Genomic DNA, 15,711 nt, shown 5'->3' with positions numbered 1-15,711 from the left:
AGGCGAAATCTAACCCATCATTAAATCTTAATCTGCCTCCTCTGCTCCTTCATCTGGGCCATTGATCGCTGGAGAAAAACACCACAGGTGTGTCTGTCTGTCTTCTTAACCTTTTTATTTTGGAGAATTTCAAATTTATATGAGAAAATCCAATCTGACAGTTTTGATCTTTTAACTGGATCAGTTCATCTATTTACACTCCTAATTCCTCTAATTCAGATTTACATCACTTTTTATAGTTCCCTGTCACTTGCATATATTTTCAAGTTTCTCATTTCTCTAAACATAGAAAGCGCAGTTTTATAATCCATGACTGACATTGGTGGAATATTATTCAGGTTTATTTTTGCTGTCTGATTTGGTTATTTTAATGTTGCCATGTCTTCCGTACCTGGTTATCTCTGGAAAATTTTTATTTTTTATTTTTGCCGCACTGCATGGCATGTGGGATCTTGTTCCCTCACTAGGGATCGAACCCGTGCCCCCTGCAGTGGAAGTGCAGAGTCTTAACCACTGGACCGCCAGGGAAGTCCCTGGAAAATTTTTTATGGGGATTCACTTAGGGCTGGGATGAAGCCACCTCCTTCAGGGAGACCTCAGGTTTCTTTCTGCCAGGCACCTGGGGTCCCTACTAGTTAGGTATCATCACAGATCAAGTTCACTGCTTGAGGTTCCCTTGCTCACTCACGCTATAAGAACCCGGCCAATTTAACACCATGACACTTCCCCCCATTCTCTTTCTGTTGCTCTGCTCAGGGTTAAGGAGTTTTCTTTAGGTTCCCTGAGGTTGGGGAGTGGAGAGGTTGTTTCTTCCCTGAGGTTGGGAGTGGAGAGGTTGTTTCTCGTTCACCTTTTCCATGAAGTGATTGGGAGAGTGCAGTGTAGTAGAAAGAAGAGTGGGTAGGTGAGTCTAGGTAAGCCCTAAAACGTGGAGTGTGGAAGTGCCCACCTGGTGGGTACAACCTGGGCTGGGCTGTTTGCTATTACTATTTTGTTCTTTCAGTGATTAACCTGGAAATTATAACATACCTAACTCTTAAAGTTAACAACTTTACCCTCTGAAAACAGTACAAAGACCTCAAACCACTAGGAAATCGATATTCTCCTAAGTTGTTTATTGTTGTCATATGTGTTGTAGTTCCACCTTAAAAAAAACTCATAAGGGGAATCCCCTGCCGGGGGCCTGGGTTCGATCCCTGGTTGGGGAAGTAAGCTCCTGCAAGCCGCTTGGTGTGGCCACAGCTGACACACACACACACACACACACACACACGCACGCCCTCATAGGATGCCTTATTATCTGTAGAACTATTGGTGTTAGTTTACCTAGACCTTCCATCTGGAATCACTTTTTTTTTTTAAGGAATTCCTTTATTTATTTATTTATTTATTAATTTTTGGTTGTGTTGGGTCTTCGTTTCTGTGCGAGGGCTTTCTCTGTGCGGCAAGCGGGGGCCACTCTTCATCGCGGTGCGCAGGCCTCTCACTATCACGGCCTCTCTTGTTGCGGAGCACAGGCTCCAGACGCGCGGGCTCAGTAGTTGTGGCTCACAGGCCTAGTTGCTCCGCGGCATGTGGGATCTTCCCAGACCAGGGCTCGAACCCGTGTCCCCTGCATTGGCAGGCAGATTCTCAACCACTGTGCCACCAGGGAAGCCCCTGGAATCACTTTTTAAAATACAGAATTAAGTTTGTAAAAATGCCTTTAGTAAGGGTCTGTTAGTATCAAGTTATTTTCAGCATACTGTCTGGAAGTATCTATTTATTTCTTGTTGTGAAATTTACTCTAAGGATTGACAGTTATTTTCACTCAGTACAATTAGAGATTCTGTTGTCTTAGGGCTTCCTTTGTTGCTGTTGGAAAGTTGGTTGTGGTTTAATTCTTCTTTCTTTATAGGTGACCTGTTTTATTTTGTCTGATTTTGAAGATCTTTTGTCTGTCTGTTTGTTTTTGTTTTGGTGTTTTGCAGCGCCACTGTGACCTGTTTGGGTTGAATTTTCGTGTATTTATCCTCCCTAAAGGATAAATTTCTCAACCATTATGTCTTAAAATTTTTTCTCTTTTCCATTCATTCATCTCTCCTTCTGGAATTACATTAGTCATGTATTAAGATTTTAACTTTGCCATCCATGTCTCCTAACTCTTGCTTTGTCCTGCATTCTACATAACTTTTTTCAGGTCTGCCTTCTACTTTAATGATTCTCTATTTAGGCAAACCTAATCGCGCTGTTAAAACTTGCGTAGAGTTTTGACTTTCAGTTATTGTAATTTTCATTTCTAGAAGCTTGATTTGGTTCTGTATCACATCTTACTTTCATTTTTTATAATCTCTTATTCCTTACTTTTAGTTTTGTATTCTATCATTTATTTCTTTAAACATAACGTTCTACTTATTTTTACTTTTTCCAGTAACTGAGATGAAAAACTTCATGGGTTTTTTATCTGTTGTTTCCTGCCTCTCAGTTATAGTGACTTGTGTCCTTTGTGTTTTGTTGTGTTTGTGTGTGTTTATGTGTATGTTGGACTGAATTCATATTCCTTAGAACTGTCACTCATTCTAGGACCACGTCAAACTAAACTCTTGGCTTGAGGTTTTTCTGTCTTCCTAGATAGTATGAATTCTTGGTTGAAATATTCATGAGGGCTAGATTCTTAAAAACTTGCAACAGATATTTGTTTTTTTCCTCACTCCAAGAGTCAAAGTATAAGGCAGATAATTTTTTCCTACTATTTCCTCTGCAGGGTAGGTTCATTTCTCCTTATTTCTTAAACTGAAGAACCCTAGTTTCATGATGTGAGTCCTCTTCTAGACTCCTCACCTTTTAAGGATCTTAGCTTTGATCTCTGGTCCCACGAACCTCTTAAATGTGAAAAAAACAGTTGAAGTTGATAGTTTCACCTAATACTCTCAGGAGGAAATTGGTTTCATTTTCCTTAACCTCCCTAGCTTCCTGCCTTCACATAGTATTTGGCTTCTGAGAATTCTTCATTTGTTGCCAGATGATCATTGCATCTTAAAAGATTTTAAAGTATTTTTATCTTAGTATTTTAAATTTATTTTCAGCTGGGGTGGGTTAGATGGGCTTTGCTTCAGGTATTAATCTGCATTACCGTGTCCCCCACTGAGCTAAAAGAATGCAGGACTTTGTCATTTCAGTCAGCTGCTGTATTCTCCATGCCTAAAGCAGTGTCTAGGATGTTTATTATTTGTTGAATGAGTGACTGGCTATACCTTTATGACTGACTTCTTGCAGTTTTAAGGAAATTACAGTGATGAAACAGATATGTGTGCAAAGATTTTTATGACAAAGGTAATTATTTAATGGCCATAAAATGCTACCAGTTTAAATGTCCAGCAGTGAGGGAGTGGTTCAATATAATGTGGTACTTGTATATAGTCACTATAAATAATTTTCAGAAGAATATTTAATGATGTGGAAAGATGTTAATGATATATTTGTTAGAAAAAAATCTATAAGTTTCAGTATTAATAGTGGTTATGGCTGTGTTGTAGGATTGCTGATGAATTTGTTTTCTAATTTTTATTAATAAAATGTGTAGTAGCAGTGATTGCTTTAAATACAATTTCCTCCCTATAATTGGTTTAAGTTTAGAATGTTTAAAAGATATTTTTCAAACTTAAAAATATTTTATCTTAAAACGTAAATGTTCATTCATTTGCTGATATTTTGATGTATGGATAAAGCCTTCTCTTCTTGCATAAACCATGTGCATAGTAGATAGGCTGTGATATGTAGCTTTTGTTTATTTATTTTAATTTATTTATTATTTATTTTTGGCTGCGTTGGGTCCCCGTTGCTGCGTGCGGGCTTTCTCTAGTTGCTGCAAGCAGGGGCTACTCCTCATTGAGTTGCGCAGGCCTCTCATTGCGGTGGCTTCTCGTTGAGGAGCATGGGCTCTAGGCGCGCGGGCTTCAGTAGTTGTGGTATGCGACTTCAGTAGTTGTGGCTCGCGGGCTCTAGAGAGCAGGCTCAGTAGTTGTGGCGCACGGGCTTCATTGCTCCGCAGGATGTAGGGTCTTTCCGCAGCAGGGATCGAACCCGTGTCCCCTGCATTGGCAGGCGGGACTCCCAACCACTGCGCCACCAGGGAAGCCCCGGTTTTGTTTATTTAAAGTGGAATAGTTAATAAGTTAAAATACTTATAAAGAAATCTGAGTGCAGAACCCAGTCTAGATTTTTATTGTTTCTTTCTCTGTATTTTCTATTTGTCTTGTCTACACCAATTTTTTTTTCCCCCTCTTTTGGCCGTGCCACGAGGCTTGTGGGATCTTAGTTCCCTGACGAGGGATCAAACCCATGTCATCGGCATTGAAAGCGCCGAGTCCTAACCACTAGACCACCAGTGAATTCCCTTGTCTACACCTATTTTGAAAGCAATTTTCCTTAATGACTTATCTCCAATTTTTAAAAAACATTTTTCTTTTTTCTAGAAACAATAGCTTTTTAGTTTTGCACTCAAATCTTATTAGTTTTTGTGTAGTTAATTTTTGTAATAAGTTGGAAAATATGAACAACTGATTCTTGGTAAGCATATGGCTCAGCCTGTTAATGCAGAAGGGAAAGTATACTACAGAATAGCTTCGTAACCCTGAGTGCCCAGAATGCCATAGCTTTCCACCTGTATATTTTGCAGAGGGAATGGAGAGTTGATACAGTGAGCTGCTTAAAACAATGCCTGCTACATTATTTTATGAGACTAAATTCTTTAAGTCTTAGGTGACATATTTTGAACTCTGTCAGATGCATAAAGAATTGTAATCATTACAATTCAAGCTTAGGATATAAGAAGAAATAATGTTATCCAAAATTTCTTTCATTTTTCCCCTTTCTCCTTCCCTAGGTGGGTCCTATGTGTATGAACTCAGTGCAGTCCTCATACACAGAGGAGTGAGTGCTTATTCCGGTCACTACATTGCCCATGTGAAAGATCCACAGTCTGGTGAATGGTATAAGTTTAATGACGAAGACATAGAAAAGATGGAGGGGAAGAAATTACAACTAGGGATTGAGGAAGATCTAGGTAAAACCTTTAAGTTGTGAGTGCCCTTTTAAAATATAATTTTTTTTTTTTTACCAGAAATGTTTGTGATAAATTATTATGGCCCAGGATTGTTATGGACTATCAAGGCTATTTGCATTTCTTAAACACATGAAATCTCTGAACATCTTTTATAGCAATGCTTGAATTTTTTTAAAAAATGATTTTGCTCCAGAGATGGTTTCCATAATGTCATGTTTTCAGTACAGTTTGAAGGCACAAATTTAATTTTCAATTAACAGGTTAATTGTGGGCAGCTAGGGAAGAGGATGGTGAGTATTAAGCTAAAAATTATGAGTAGTAGATGTAATATAGTAGGATTTGTAGTCGTTTTCTCTGGGTCAGGACATTTATTTTGGGGAAATAAGTACAGCAAGGGAACTTTGTTCCCTGAGCAATGTCTACCCCTCCCTGTTAAGTATCTTACTCCGTCCCTAGAGTGTGGAGCAGTGCCTCTGTGGGGAATCAGCTGCTTGCTGTTTTGTAGTAATGAGTTCTGCTGTAAATGATACCTCCTGAAATAGTATTATTCTAGTATGTAGCTCTCATCATCTCAGTTTTCGTGGGCTACATACCCATTTATTGTCGAATGGAGTGTGCAGTTCTTCCAATAGGAGCCATCTTGTCTGAGGTTCTCATCACTTTCTTACCGTGTTTGTCATTTTGGGGTGAGGCTCGGACAATGGGATGCAAAAAGAGAAAAGGATTGGGAATAGGTGTGTGTCTCCTGCCACCCTTCTTTCTTAAAGGATCAGTACCACTTTCCCAAGGTGGAGTAGCATGGCAGTTGAGGTTGGCTTTCAAGGAAGGCATGGGGAATCTTGCTGCAGATATCCATGTGGTGGCTATATTCTTGTAATTTGAAGAAGTATTTTCTATTTTTTTATGTATACCATTTTTATTCATCAATTATACCTCAGTAAAGCTTGAAAAGAGAAAGTGGGAGGTGTGCTGGGCTTGCCTGCTCTGAGTAGTGCTCAACCCAGGCTTGATGCTAGAAGTATTTTCTAATTTTAAATCACATTTTAGACATGTAGCAATCTTGCTCCCACTTTACCTAAGTAATACTTAGGCTCTTAACATTTGCTTATATTTTTTCTTATCGTGATATTCTTACTAGGAACAAAATTGACATGTAGCTTTAAATTGTGAATAAAATTCGGCTTTATTTGACTGTTCTTTACTGAGGTTTATTTGATCTGTTTCATTTTAGTGAGAAAATTGTAGGATTAAAAGCATTATTAAGGCTCTCCTGTCTTCTACATATAGGTAGTCCTAAATTTTAAAACAGTTCAATAGAAAGAGACTACATGTATGAGGATCCCATTCCATTGTTTTAATGCCTCTCATTATATGCAGCTTACATTGCTCCTTTTTATCTGTTTTATCAAAAATAGAAAATACTTATTCATTAAATTCCATTAGTCATTCATTACTATATTCTCTTGTGAACTTCTATGAATCATTTTATATTCCGTCTTATACAAATTAATGAACATCTTAAATCTTAATTTTTTAGTTAGAAATGACCAACGTCTTTTCTTTGTATACGTGCCCCTGAGGTTTTTAATTCCCTATGACTGTGGTCTTTAAACTTATTTGCTTCTGTAGTCCCTATAAGAATATTGAACAACTTCTGTATTTCATTGCACATTTTAAAATCCAACATTTTTCATTGTAAATTTAAGTAGCTTCAAATAATGTAACTTCTGACAAATTATAAATATTGAAACTTTAAACTGCAGCATTACTGTTGTATCCAAATGAAATTACATAACATATAGATTCCATACATCCACATCATCCTTTTCAGAGTTACATGAACTGATCTTTTTTTATGACAGGATTTTTTTTTTTTTTTAATGTTTCCTTTTTCTCCTATACTAGTGTTTCCATTACACTGACCCTATAGAATTTCATTCTAATGGAATATGCTAAGTTTTCTGTAGCTATAAAGCTGTAAATAGTTAGAAAGTACTTCTGGATTGAGTGTTCTTTTTTTTTTTTTTTAAATGAAACTATATAATTGATCAAACCAATGTAAGTGTGTTAGAAACTTTTAAAAATTGAACACAGCAGAATTTTACTGTAAACATATTTTTTGGTGAGATAAGACTTTTTTTGTCACAGGTAAGAGGTTATATCTTTCTTTTGTAAAGTGGGAGACAGATGACTGAAAGGAGAGGTGGAAACCATCAGTGAAACCTGAACAATTTTAGAAAAATACATTGTCAATTGAGGATCTGGTAATTGATTTCCTCAGAACTATCCATGACCTCCTACCCATTGGAAGGTTATACTGGGATAATCAGACTCAATTTGAAGATCACCTTCATGTGATATATGTGCCATGTAAAACACTAATGTTTTCCACTTGCTTCTGAATTTATAGAGATTAGTGGCTAATCTTAGCATTTTATTTCTTTGCACAATTAAGTCTGGATTTATTTTTGTAATTTAAGATCAACAGTAAAATTAACTCATAATAGTTTGTGGGTTTTTTTTTTTTTTCCTGGTTCAGGTTTGTCATTGTGAAAAATAATACTTTCTTTTCAGCTTTTAAAAATGGAATATGGCAGGCAATGCGGGTTAGTAACTTGTTTAAACATTAAAAAATTTGTCCAGCCTGCTAAATTTTTATTGCCTTTTAATGTATCTTGAGTTTGTATTTTAGGAATTGTTTTCTATAACCCTCCCCCTTCCCCTCCCCTGCAAAAGAATGAATAAACTCCAGGCATTCTAATTTAGTCATCTTTTGATTTCTCTTACCTCAGCAGAACCTTCTAAATCCCAGACACGTAAACCCAAGTGTGGCAAAGGAACTCACTGCTCTCGAAATGCGTACATGTTGGTTTATAGACTACAAACTCAAGAAAAACCCAACACAACTATTCAGGTACCAGGTGAGCAATTTTCCAGGATTACATAAGGCAAATATTTTAGAATACCGTGCTCAAAGGTCAATGACGAGAACGGATTGCTTTTATCTATTATGGTAGGTTGGTTGCATGTGGTAAATGGTGAAAGTGTATATAATCACAGATTTGCTTTAAAGTGGTGAGTTTTTATGATAAAGGAGGCTTTAACAGAACTATTCCACTGACTGCCCCTAAAGAAAAGCAAAAGCAATTAAAAAAAATTCCTGTGGATTATAAAGATGAATTTAAAGAGCAATTTGGTTCTGTTTTGTTCAGTTTGTAAAGCAGTTTTGGGTTTTAGCCAGTTATAAATTTTCTAGATTTAATATAAAAAAGGAAGAGCTGCTGCTTGGCTGAAGGCAGTCATCAGTTGTCATTTTACCTAATACTGTGCTGTGCTCTGTCTGTGGCACCATCTGTTTTGAATGGTGTTTCTGACCCATTTGATGCTTCCAGTTGGCTGATGATGTCATGGAGAATCGGGTAGGGGAACCCCCTGGTATTTATTCCAGGGGCTGTCTTCAGTTTTGCTTCTGCCTGCAGGTTGTAGGGAGACCATAGTAGGATGTTGCCACCAAAATCTTAGCCAGTATTTGTTGTAATTTACAAATCAGCATGGTTCTTTGTCTTTGAAAAACAGGATAAAGGTTTTTGTGTCTTTCTGTTCTGAATAGCCTTTCTTCAAGAGCTGGTAGATCGGGATAATTCCAAATTTGAGGAGTGGTGTATTGAAATGGCCGAGATGCGTAAGCAAAGTGTGGATAAAGGAAAAGCAAAGCATGAAGAAGTTAAGGAGCTGTACCAAAGGTTACCTGCTGGAGCTGGTCTGTAAGATAGTCTGGGACAGCACTGTTGCCATTAAGTGCCTTGTTTCTTTTATGTTCACAGACGTGTATGAACAAACTTTCCCCTGCCCTTTCTTATTTATAACCCGTTAATGCCAGCTTGTGCACTATACAATTACTATGTAAACCAACAGTAACTTAATGTGTAGCATTCCGTATAATTTTCATTATCATGTACTTTTAAAAATGGGAAGCTCTTAATAAATTATGAGGTTTAGGTCAGCACTCTGCATATATAACTCTTGTAGATATTTCTAATTTGTGAGACATTAACTTGTTTTTAAAAGAAAAATCTGATTGGGCTACTATGGAAGCAACTCGCCTAATCTATTTCCTTGTGTACTTTGTGCCCTAACAGTATTAACAGGCATTCTTTTATATGAGTACTATTTTTATGATACTGTTAGATTATTTTGAAATTTAGTATCAAATATTCTAAGAATAGGAAAGCTTTCTGCTGACCCCTAATTTCTTAAGAATTATCCCACACAGTCCAGCTCATTCCTTTACTGTGTATGTTTATTCAAGTTTATCTAATGCCTCAAAAAGGAAACCTCAACTCCTTAAGGCTGTTATGCCATTTGTAATAATGTTTTCTGTCATTTCATAGGCAATTCCCCATACCCAACTCCTACTTTAAAAAGAGGCAGTTTTACTAATTTTAGAAAATAAATACTCAAGCATAATTGTACTTGTGGTTTTGTCTTTTTGATATCTCAATTTTCCATTACTGGTATTACTTTAAGCAAAAGATGAATATAAATTGCTACATCTGTAAGAATATCTCTCAAAAGTTCTGTCTAAACTATACCTTAATTTGATTCTGACCTTTCTTTGTAACCTGTTACTCTCACTCTGTTTCAAGGGTTGGGATTATCCTAAAGAATTAGACCGACCTCAGTTTGATTGGAAACAATTTGGAAATGAACATGTAATTCAAATCTCTAAATTTATTCAAAGGAGTTGGTACCTAGAAATTTGTTTTCTGAACCTTATTCATGGTTTCCTGTATTCACTGGACAAAAGAAAGCAACTTACTGGGTCTATAAACTAAAATGCTGTTTTGAATTACTCTTTAAAACTGCATGGTCCAAAGATGTTATGTGTCAAGTTTACACTGTGCTCCTCTTGCCTGTTTTCATTCCGTCTATAAGAACCAGTGCTTGTGTTCTTCGAATATGTATATATGTTATCAATACTCTTACCAATTATGAGCTTTATAATTTTTTCCCATTTATAGTAACCTTATATGGTAGTAAGTCCATGTTTTCCTAAAATATTGTCAGATCTCAAAGCTAATGACCGTGGTTTTGTGCTGCCAATCAAAGTCTTGTTATGTTTTTTCTAAATCTTAACCTTTGTGAACATATTAAAAGAAGGGTCATTTATCCTAAAATATAAACCTCACTGGGGACCTGAACCCTTTTGGCCCTTTTTATTTAAGTTGAAATAAATTATCTCTAAATAATCCTAAATTATCTTTAGGTAAGTTTCAAATATTTTTCATGCCATGATCTTTCTAGACTTTATAACTTTCCAAAACAAATTCCTATTCAAAATCCAGGCATTTAAAACTATATATAAATAACTTTGAACCATAGTATACGTTACCCTTTGGTAAATATTTTAACACTTGCTTTCCCGCTTCGTCAGATGCTGAGATTTTTATACAGTTTGTTTGTTATCCCAACTTAATAGAGTTCTTACTCTTGTTTGTTAGTTGGATTATCCATGCCTTTGGCATCACAATAATGGAGAACATCTGTGAGAACCTGCCAGGCGTCTCTCTCTAGTGCAGAAACATCTGTAGTGTAAAAACCTTCCACAAGCAGAATCTACTTTAATTATTGAGACTTGTGCTAGACCCCGATTGTTAGGGAAGCCCTTGGTAGAAATTGATACAGCTCTTTCAAGATTTTTCTAATCTTCATATCTTACATCAATAGCCTTGAGATTACTAAAAGTTTTAACCTATGGGACTCTCCTTGGGAAAAGATTAGATATGCTAAGACTTCTATTTTGCTCTCTGGGATAGGGATCATTCCATACCATTATACATTGTAAAATGCCACAACCATGTTAACCTATGCTGAATCTTAAGGTCTCCACATTTATATATTGTGTGAATATATGATTAACTTTTCTATATCTCTTTTCTTCCAAAAAAGCTCAAAATGCTTCACATATCTTATCTTTTACATTCAACAACATCCCTGTGAGGTAGGTAGAAGGCAGGTATTATTACCTTCATTTTACAAATAAAAGATCTGAAGCATAGAGAGTTCAAGTGACTTGCTCAAGTTCAGTTTCTTGGTGGCAGAACTTGGTCTCAACTTGTAGTCACGAGCTCTTCCTCTGCAGCTGCATCAGAGCTGACCAATCAGTTAGGAGTCTCTCAGTTTATGATGTACAGTTTTAGCACAAATAAGGGATCCAACAGTTCTGGATTTTGTTTTTGTCAAAATTGAAATGTTTTATGCTAAACTTAAGATGGAAGTTAGTTTTTAGACTTGTAAGTCTCAGGGAAGTGTAAAATTGGTCAAAATGGGCTTTGAGTTGAATTGTCTATCCCTCAGATCTCATCAGAAGTAGTATCATAATACAAATATATAAATTCAACCTCTGTATGTTTTCTTCTATGTTTTATGCTGGGACTCACTGGAGATCTTTGTAAGTAATCAAAGCTGGCCCTTTATCTTTAATTTTGGCTTTTACGGAACTCTGGGGCTCTGTTTTCCCAAATTAAAACACATTCTGAGGTGTTTGGTTGTACCTTTTAATTTTTGCAACTTCAGAATTGATATATTCGATTCTAGTGCACTTCATCCTAGAAGTTGCTTAAAATAGCTTAATTTCTTGAAATACATAATAATGTAATGAATTGATTGTGATATGGATTTGGATGGGGAAATCAACTACCTTTTAATCGACATCAGTATCATCTTGGGTGAAGAAAAATTCAGTGGTTTAAACGGCCTTGTGGAAGTGCGGTTATAGCTGATGAGGTTAATTTTTAACTTAGAACCTAGTCAGACTCCTCGTTTTAACTTTCAGTTGTATTATCACACATCGATGACAAGTGTTGATGAAAATCATTATGGGGGTGAGGTTATGTGATTTGCGAGCTGGCCTGGAGTGTGGCTTGTAGTCACCAGGTGTCCTGATCAGAGCTCTGCTGTGCTATCAAGCAAGACACTTCTCTCTGTGGAAACCTCTTTTGTAGAATGTGGTTAATAATACCAGCCGATCTTATAGGGCACCGTGCAGACTCGTCCCTCCCGTGCGCAGCTCCTTGAACTCAGATGAGTGCTAGTTAAACGGAGCTTTGTGCTGTACTCATGAAACGTCTTCCCTGAACAATGATTCTTATGATTCTGCTAACTTTGGAAAGAGTTTGCATTGTCTTGAGGAAAATGAATGTATCGCTTAGTCAAAAAGCTGTAAGAATACATAGGCTCTTTCCCTTGCTTTCTTCCTCAGAGCCCTATGAATTTGTCTCTCTGGAGTGGCTGCAGAAGTGGTTGGATGAATCGACGCCCACCAAGCCTATTGATAATCACGCTTGCCTGTGTTCCCACGACAAGCTTCATCCCGATAAAATATCGATTATGAAGAGAATATCTGAATATGCGGCTGACATTTTCTATAGTAGATACGGAGGGGGACCAAGACTAACTGGTAATTCGAGATGTCTTATCTGCTTAAAAAAGAGTAATGCAATAAGCCTGCATTATATGATCTTTATGATCATTTGACCCAGACTGTGCTTAGACCTCATATTCCTTGCACTTTGCAAAAATGATTTGCTAAATCAAGTAAAAGTTAAGCAGTGTCATACATGGTATATTTATAATGTTAGAAAAGAAACTGCTTATTCAGTTTTGTTGTGTTTTTTCTCATAAAACAGATAAAATAGGATACATTTGAGAAAGCCATCTAGTAGTGTTTTGTTATTTTGTACAATACTCTTCAAAGTATTGGTCCGGTTGATACCCACACGAAGGTCTTAAACAATTAACATTACGTTTATAGTTGTCAGATATATTGATTACCCTCCCCTCCTTTACAGCCTCCATCATTTGATGGTGGTCTTGCAAAATTTGCATCTAAATCTTGTAAAATGTACTTTCTGGCATAGATAATTATAGCCTATTATAACATTTTATATCCTATAGTTCTTTCTTTATGCAGGATAACACTATTGCTGTCTTGATATTTATGTCGCCAAAATAATTTAGGACGTATACCAATTTGCTATATTGTCAAAATTTGTGACTTTGGGTTAAAATTCTTCATTGTTCTATGAAGTGCTGAAAACATTTTCTTAACAGGAAGTCTGTATGTGAATACACTCTTGCCTTTCGTTTTCTCTGTCCCAGTGAAAGCCCTGTGTAAGGAATGCGTAGTAGAACGTTGTCGTGTGTTGCGTCTGAAGAACCAACTAAATGAAGATTATAAAACTGTAAATAATCTGCTCAAAGCAACAGTAAAGGGGTATGTTCACAGTGTATATTGTTTGATAAGCTAAAAAACCAAATAGCTTATTATTTGTGGATAATAGGGACTTGGGATCTTTGGAAGAAAGAAGAGTGATGAGTGGTTGGCCACAGCAGAGTAAATTTTGTGGTGATTGCTGCTGTGGCAAAGATAAAGAGAGCTGAGGCACAGCCCCTGTGGCTATATTCCATCCATTAGAAAGGTGGAAGCAGAGATGTGCATCTGAGGCCTAAAGAAGCCAAGGCGAGGTTCTCGCCTGTGTTCTGACATGGAATGGTGGAATACTTATGTTGGAAAACCATTCTAGCAGGCCTGGGGTGTCCCCTTTAGAGAGGCTGAAGCAAGTTTGTTAACCAAGGGTACCCAGTAGTGCATCCTTGTCAGGAACATCCAGGCTTCTTGGAGTTTGTTGAGCCGCACTCTGTAGAGCACCTCTGGACTCAGGTGGCATTTATGATGTTTGGGTTTAATTTAAGTTGTATATTTCCCAAAGAAATATCAATCTAGTTCACTGTTTTGGGTCATTCCACAAACAGCCTACTGAGCCCCCTAAATGTGTTTGTGTATATATATGTGAGTGCCTATATGTGCATTTGAAGGGTCAGCTATATGCAGTTTTGAGTAGTAATCAAGTGAAGGAAAGTGGCCAGTTGTTTGGTGTGATTGGCATAAATTTAAATGAGGGTTAGGAGGAGCAGGGTAAGATTTAGGATGGAAGCAAAGTATTTTCTATACATGCAATTTAATAGTGAGGAGTAAAAATGGCCAAAATGAGGAAATACGTAAAAAAAAATTGTGTGCACAGCAGCAAATACTGAACATTTTAATTCAGTTTAGTTGTGGCCTTTACAAGGAAAGAAGGGAGAAGGACATTAGGAAATGTTACTTGCATGATTTTACATTCTCTCTCTTCTCCACAGCAATGATGGATTTTGGGTAGGGAAATCCTCCTTACGCAGTTGGCGCCAGCTAGCTCTTGAACAGCTGGATGAGCAAGATGGCGACGCAGACCAAAGCAGTGGGAAAATGAATGGCAACACCTTGAATAAAGGTAATATTTAAAACCTGTATGTAGATGGTTGTGAATCATACCACAAAATTGTAAGCATTTGTTTGTAGTAAAATTGTTTTGATTCCCATCCACATAATTTCTAAGACAATTTTTTTGAAGCCTAAAGCTCTCAAAAATGTCTCAGAACAAATAAAAAGACTTAAAACTATTGAAAGTGAGCAAGGGCTCAACAGCTCACGAGAGGCATTCCTTATGGCATAAGGCATTCCTTATGACCTGCTTTGGGCTTAGGGTCTCTCTTCTAGTTAATCCCAAGCAAAATTACTTTTAATTTTGCTCCAGCTAAAATTTTTAAGAAAGGCAAGTCTGCTGCAAATTGCATAGTATGTTGTTAGCTCAGTACATTTTGGTTATAGGTTATTAGCCACGCCAACAGGCTGACTTCGTCAAGTTAAATGTGCTTGAACTTCTGCATTTTTCATCCAGGAGAAAAAGCAGGTTTTGAATAGCTTTTTACTTATAAATTCTTCTGAGTTTTCTGAAGCGATGCTTTTAAATAGGAAATTATATTAACGTAAGTCAACCACTCAATTCAATTTTGTAATCAGTATTTTATAAGATTATGGGAAATTAAAACATTAAAACCTTTTAGATTTAAAATAGAAATCAGTAGTTTGATCAGTTTACTAACTCAGATACAATTAATGATCCGTAAGCAATTATTTCACTTAATTTTATCTCCAAATATTAGTACTTAGATACATATATTTTATGATTTTAATATTCTTAACCTTTTTACTGAAATATTCTGTTATTTTCTGCATTTGAACATTTGTATCATTTTATCTGATGTGGATCTTCCCATATCACTGCTTTATTTTTTGAGAATGTAAAAACACCAGAGCCACTAATAATTTTAAACTGTGACTTTTTTTTTTTAAAACATTTTCAAATTTGAAGAGTGTTTTTTTCTTTTGGCTAAAGTATTTTGTTGTGCTGTACTTCATGAACTTAACATTTGTTTCAATTTTATTCTGTCATTTAAAAAAGATATTTTAAATATAGCCAATATATTATAATAGCTATATATGGAATATAACCTTTACAAATTGTGAATCACTATGTTGTATACCTGAAACTTATATAATATTGTACATCAACCACCTCACTAAAAAGAAAGATTAAAAACATACTTTTAGTGTGACATGTGACCCAGTATGTTAAATATTTTGTGCTCTTTTAAGCCTGTTTACATATCAGTGGCCCCCTTTTTTTTTTAAACTGAAGTATAGTTGACTTACAATGTTGTGTTAATTACAGCAAAGTGACTAAGTTATACATATATATATTCTCTTCCATTATGGTTTATCCCAATAC

The 15,711-nt window shown here is 36.3% G+C and overlaps 1 protein-coding gene across 5 annotated transcripts in view; it reads left to right on the top strand.

The window, feature by feature from the left end:
• USP48 (ubiquitin specific peptidase 48) overlaps positions 1–15,711 on the top strand; it is a 64,530-nt gene that overhangs the window by 23,998 nt on the left and 24,821 nt on the right. For 3 of the 5 annotated variants that reach the window (XM_068539107.1, XM_068539104.1, XM_068539103.1), the window contains 6 exons: positions 4,865–5,044; positions 7,837–7,965; positions 8,655–8,804; positions 12,306–12,503; positions 13,205–13,319; positions 14,243–14,373. In XM_068539107.1, coding sequence (XP_068395208.1) covers positions 4,865–5,044; positions 7,837–7,965; positions 8,655–8,804; positions 12,306–12,503; positions 13,205–13,319; positions 14,243–14,373 — 903 coding nt within the window. The remainder of the gene's footprint in view (positions 1–4,864; positions 5,045–7,836; positions 7,966–8,654; positions 8,805–12,305; positions 12,504–13,204; positions 13,320–14,242; positions 14,374–15,711) is intronic. The other 2 variants (XM_068539105.1, XM_068539106.1) reach the window with 2 other exon arrangements.

Source organism: Eschrichtius robustus, chromosome 3, assembly GCF_028021215.1.
Source record: "Eschrichtius robustus isolate mEscRob2 chromosome 3, mEscRob2.pri, whole genome shotgun sequence".
In the NCBI taxonomy this organism is placed as follows: Eukaryota; Metazoa; Chordata; class Mammalia; order Artiodactyla; family Eschrichtiidae; genus Eschrichtius; species Eschrichtius robustus.
Note: the sequence above shows the minus strand (reverse complement) of the source record. Positions and strands in the feature narration are given on the sequence as shown.